At 33.1% G+C, this 5,774-nt stretch overlaps 2 protein-coding genes across 4 annotated transcripts in view; one reads left to right on the top strand and one right to left on the bottom strand.

Moving 5' to 3' along the window:
- The window catches only part of LOC106881542 (26S proteasome non-ATPase regulatory subunit 13), a 15,975-nt gene extending 14,724 nt beyond the window's left edge, over positions 1 to 1,251 (bottom strand). Inside the window, exon 1 of the mRNA XM_014931967.2 lies at positions 1,078 to 1,251. Within this exon, the coding sequence (XP_014787453.1) occupies positions 1,078 to 1,178 (101 nt within the window). The 5' untranslated portion in view covers positions 1,179 to 1,251. The remainder of the gene's footprint in view (positions 1 to 1,077) is intronic.
- A 1,841-nt stretch (positions 1,252 to 3,092) lies between these two features.
- The window catches only part of LOC106881540 (transcription elongation factor SPT5), a 48,215-nt gene continuing 45,533 nt past the window's right edge, over positions 3,093 to 5,774 (top strand). Inside the window, exons 1-2 of one of the 3 annotated variants that reach the window (XM_014931966.2) lie at positions 3,093 to 3,238; positions 3,695 to 3,754. The gene's annotated coding sequence lies outside the window, so the exon portion shown is untranslated. The remainder of the gene's footprint in view (positions 3,239 to 3,694; positions 3,755 to 5,774) is intronic. The other 2 variants (XM_014931965.2, XM_014931964.1) reach the window with 2 other exon arrangements.

Here is a 5,774-nt window from a genome sequence, read left to right on the forward strand (position 1 = left end):
GGATGTAAATAAACTGTAGCGTTGGCAGACGATCCCTGTTCACACCGGTATTCACAGATCGTGATGGAAAAATATTAGTCATATACTAGTGTTATTTTCAGGTTCTGAAAATACTTTGGATGTTTAATGCTGTAACTAATTATCACGCAGACGGCATCCGATGTAAATTTAATCAGTACTTAGCAGCGACAACAGTAAACAAAAGCAGCATTAGACCAAAGTCTACAACCAGGTTTCAATTCTCATTAAACCCATTTCACGCCAATTTTAAGGCGTGGAACCATTTAAAAATACATTTATATACATTTCACAAATACCTGGTAACTAGAAACTTTTCCTTAGTTTAGAGAAAATAATTGTTTTACATTTCAAAGAAAGGGAAATTGTAGATATTTAAAAAGTTCTGCGGCTTGAGTGTGATGTCAACTAGCATTTTATTTTCTTCTTATAAATACACTACTCATCTGCTTTGTTTTAAAATGTAAACATCAATTTATTAGGGTAATAAAAATAAAAATGTAATTTAATATTTATTTTATTTTGCTCGAAGAAAGCTTTTGATGAGTGGCGCTCACGTCTGGGTCTAAATTTTATTTATTATAAGAATAAAATTAATGTTGCTGTAGTTATTAATAATACCACTGATGCTCCTGAGAAAAGCTAGGATGTCCTAATTTCTTAATAGAATAAGCTTTTTACTTCTTGATATCAGTTCTACTACCAGGTAAACGAAAGATTTACAATTATAGAGGCCGAAAGTAAAACAAACCAACATCTTTTATTCCTTAATTGTTACTTCTCCCCTTTTATTCCGGCTCAGATCAAGTACATAGTAATAATTATTACACATACTAAAAAGTACTGAAACAGTTAAACTGAGATATAAGTAGTTTCACAAAATGAAATCTAATAAAACGAATAGCAATCTTAATTATCTATTCAGTGGAAACATTGGAAATAAAACCAATAAAGAAGAGAAAATCCAGAAATTTGTCGAGTCATAAGGGAAACAAAGCGTGATGGGCTGTAAAGAAGAAAGAATAGTTTAAATGAAAGGAAAAGCTAGAAAATATATACTTCTTGTTGTAAAGTTCCTCTAGTTCGGTCCATTTATGTGTTATCTGTCCAGAACTATTTTTTTGCTGATCGTCCAAATAAGCTGCAATATCTTTCGGCATCGCGAACAATTTTGACACAATCTCAACTTAACGCTGTCTCTTTGCACCGTATGTGTACACTACTAACAGGAGAGTTACTTCATAAGGGAAGTCACTCACTGCCACAACACGTGCTCTAAAGTTTCATGAATTGGTGTTATCGAACGATTTATGGTATGTCCGTGTGTATGAAATATATATATATATATATATATATTTATTTGTTTATTTATATAAGGGCATTACTATACAAAAATGCCTCACGCTATGAGGGACTCTAAGGTCAGACTACCATAATAAACACATTTTTACTGGTTTATTATGGGAGTCTGACCTTAGAGTCCCTCATAGCGTGAGGCATTCTTGTATAGTAATGCCCTTATACAAATAAATATATTTTGGGGAATAAATGATGGATTTTTTCCCTTATGAGGTTTTTTTCACGCTAGCTACTTGATAAATTCTTGTAAAAGAATTCATCCTATTGTTGAATTTATATATATATATATTTGATATATATGTATTTATTTTCTCTTAGTTAACAATTAACTCCGACAAAACAAATTGGCTAATAGATATCAGGGTAGCAAAGATCACAAAATGACTGTGGTGTAACTCCCTGTTAATTTGGGGTATTTGAGTAAATATGAAATTTAATAAATGGAGTATTACGCATATGTTAACATGCGTAATATATATATATATATATATATACGTATAGCGATGCAAACAGGAAAAATAGAACACAAAATATGAATATCTATATTTTTATTGATATTTAATAGAAGCAACGTATATATGTACATATATACGAAGGGATGTCGAAAAGTTCCTGGCTGTAAGGGTGTCGCGAAAGGCCTGGTTGGGAGGCCCAAACTTCCGAATTCTTTTACATGGCTTAGAAAAACTGAAGGACCGCTACAATAAATGTGTGAATATGAGAGGTGAATATGTTAAAGAAAATCATGATTACCCAAAGACAAGAACTGTTCAAAAACCCTCTCGTGTGTGTCTATATATATACGCTCGCGCAAAAAGCTGACAGTCACTTCGAAGTTTCGGTAGGTAATCTGACGAAGTCTACTAAACCAAAATTTGGAAATAACAGTCAATTTTTCCTGTCTAAACAAAGTATGACATTGGGCAAGTGTCTTCTACTCTAGCCTTGTGAGTAGATTTTATAGACGAAAACTGAAAGAACCCCGTCGTGTATATACGTTGGGACATACCAGTAAATGGTTCCTACACCATTTTACATGTAGTCACAGACGGCGATTTAACTTTCAGCGGACCTCGTTGATAAGTCACAAAAATGACGAAACATCGATGTCCATCGCTCCTAAATGAGGCCTAGTGCGAGTTATCTTGCTTGTCTAAGACTGACTTCCATGTTTTAACATCAAGCGCATTGATGAGAATATATTCACTTCCGCCTAAAAGCGCAGCCTACCCATGATCATCATCATCTCTTAATGTCTATGTTCCATGGACCTAAACCATGCTCTATTACAACGCAGAGTCATATATGAGGCAGAGGTGACACAATGGACCCTAATGTGCAATCAAACGTGTGGAAGTGAGTGGAATAGAAAGTTCTTTCAGGACCAGATTTAATAGCATGATATCCCGGAGATGCAAAGTCAAAACACTATATGGTTGTTGAAGAAAAGTGTCACAGATTACAACACCAAGTGGGAAATTTTGGAGAAGTACAGGCTTTATTTTAATATTAACAGAAAATGCAGGCCATGCATTAAAACTTCCGTCGTCATAATATTATAGACAGCTATTACGCACAAAATCCCAGCTTCCAAATCCTGCTTTCTGATTGGATAAAAATAATTAAACATTAAACCCCTAAATTTTTTCTGGAACAAGTGAATAACAAAATCATATTCAGAGTGGAGAATTATATCAATATACCAAATTTGAAAATTTTCATTTAATTTCAAAATTTCAAAAACTGTTAGCGATACAGGAAACATCTAAATATGCTAAATATATGATAGTAGTTTGGTTTAGAAAAAGCGCACCAAAGATGAAATTGCTGTTAGGTCTGGTTCCACGCGATGTCTTGAATAGTAAGTTTTTTTTTTTTATGACATTGGTAATATTCTAACGAATCTCGATTGTCTTCCCTTAATACGAAAGTATAGACTTGCATTGTGCATCTTCTCTCTCTCTCTCTCTTTCACTCTATATAAATTTATCATTATTACTGCTGTTCTGGTAATAGTAATAATGGTCAAATTTTAAGATAATTCCACACCAAAACAAAGACATTAAACAATATCTAGAATAATAGTACATTAGTGACGAGCTCCTGCTTCTATAGATGCATATCCGTTTGTTACATAGTTTCGGATTTATATTTAACTTAAATAATTGAATACTGACAAAATAATTCTTAATCTACTTAATTAAAAAAAAAAATATATATATTTTAAAATATTTAATTATTTGTGATCATTGAATATATGATATGCCTATAACTGATTGTTTTTCTCAATATACGAATCTTCCACTGTCCAATGTAGTTCCTTCATTTGAGTGTCTCCATATTCGAACTTGGATCGAATCACTGACTGCATCGCTCGGTAATTAAAACATTTTATTACATTATTTTAATTTTGAAATTATTATTTATGCTTTAATACTAGAATTACCGTGTTGATAATTTAATTTTTGTTATTTTACTGCATTAGTTTTATGAAAGTATTGTCCAATTTCATCCGAAGTTGCTGTCCATCTGTTAGACATTTCAAACTATTTTTCTGCTCCACACAGGATTTCTTTCAGATACATCAATATATATTTGTTTATGCATTTCATAATTAATATTAGAAACTATTTGATATGGTAGAACATTTTGAGATAGGAAGAGTTGATATATAAACGAGTCCACGTGAATACTTTATGTATAGAAATATTGAGACCCAGAAAAAATGATACTACTTACATACTGCACAGTTTGCATTTAGATCTGTTCCTCAATTGTTTTTCTTATTCAGTTTAAATCCCTTCCTGGTTTCATTTTTTACCTTACAGTTGCCTAATGTTGGCATAAATTATATTTACATGGATATGAGACTTAAATCGGTTACAAGAAGCAGTTAAATTCCAAAATATTAAGTTTCATAGTCCAACTCAATTTGTAATGGAAATATGTCTTTTAATTACAAAATTAAATTATAAAACTGCCTTAGTTTTTTTTTATTTGATATCACTTCAATTGTAATATTCAAATATATAAACTGCATTTATAATTATTGTATGTCACGTTTTTTTTTTGTTTTTAGTTTATTTTAGCTGTTATACGGCTAAAGTATTACAGGATACTATATGTTACCCAGGTTTCCTGAAGTGACTTCTTTGTATCACAAATCAACTAATTTTTCTTTAATAAGACTGTGAATCCCTCATTTTATCATTATATATACACACACACACACACATATATATATATAATCAACCGCGCATACTCAACGTATGTCTTTTGCTTGTTCGCCGGCTCTTTGCGACAAAGCATCTGAAGGTCGGTTCCCTCATTGCATCGAGTGTTAAAACACTTGAAACTCATAGATACGGTGCGTGTATACACGCACACACTTTCTAATAAACGACACTAGTCTCTTTTATTCCTGCTAGGTTTTTTTTTTGACTGTCTTTTGATAGTAATTATTCTCTTCACTTGTGATTTGTCTCTGCCATATATATAATGTATGTATGTCGCTGCAGTGTGATATTTAATTAACGGTATTATTCTGGAATTAAAGTTTTGATAGATGAAGACGCGGTTCTGTGGTGAAAGAAGCTCGCTTTGCAAACGTTTAATTTCGGCTTTAGTCCCACATTGCGGCACATTGGGAAAATGTCTTCTAATATAGCCCCGGGCCCGACCGATGCTTTGTGAGTGAATTTAGTAGACGGAAACTGTGTGGAAGATCGTCCATCATACACACACATCTTCGTGCTTGACAACCAGTGTTTGTCCTGTAACCTAGCAGGTTTGCTAAAGAAACCAGTAGAATCAGTGTCAGACTTACGAATAAGTACTGGGGTAGATCTGAACCCGTCAAGGAATGGGATTCTGTGATTTGAAGATCTTATACGCACTAAACACACAGATATCACAAACCTGCTGGCCTACCTACACACATACATATGAACATGTACACTGTGTGTGTAATATGGATGATTATAGCGTGTAAAAATTATGGTAGCAGGCAGTCGTGTAGGACATACAGCATTCATATTTTTAACTTTGTCTTTTCTTGGTTAGAGGAGGAAAAGCAAGACCACTGAGATTGGCCTGATCATTTATACTTCCTGCAATATTAAACAACACTTGCAGCTCATTGTTCCTTAGACATCTGTTGAGTGGTCAGTTAAATGCTCTTTTCACTTTTCTCTTGTGCTGTTGGCAATAACGAGGAAAGGCTTCATTTCTGCTGAAAAATGTGTAAAGTCACTGCCAGAAGATTAAGTAAGAGGTTAGCATCTGACCATAACAATATTGGAGATCTTCAGAAGAGCAAAGTTTATTTATGCCAAAACTAACCTCACATTTCAGAAGATTAAGTAAGAGGTTAGCATCTGACCATAACAATATTGGAT

Source organism: Octopus bimaculoides, chromosome 24 (assembly GCF_001194135.2).
Source record: "Octopus bimaculoides isolate UCB-OBI-ISO-001 chromosome 24, ASM119413v2, whole genome shotgun sequence".
Taxonomy (NCBI): domain Eukaryota; kingdom Metazoa; phylum Mollusca; class Cephalopoda; order Octopoda; family Octopodidae; genus Octopus; species Octopus bimaculoides.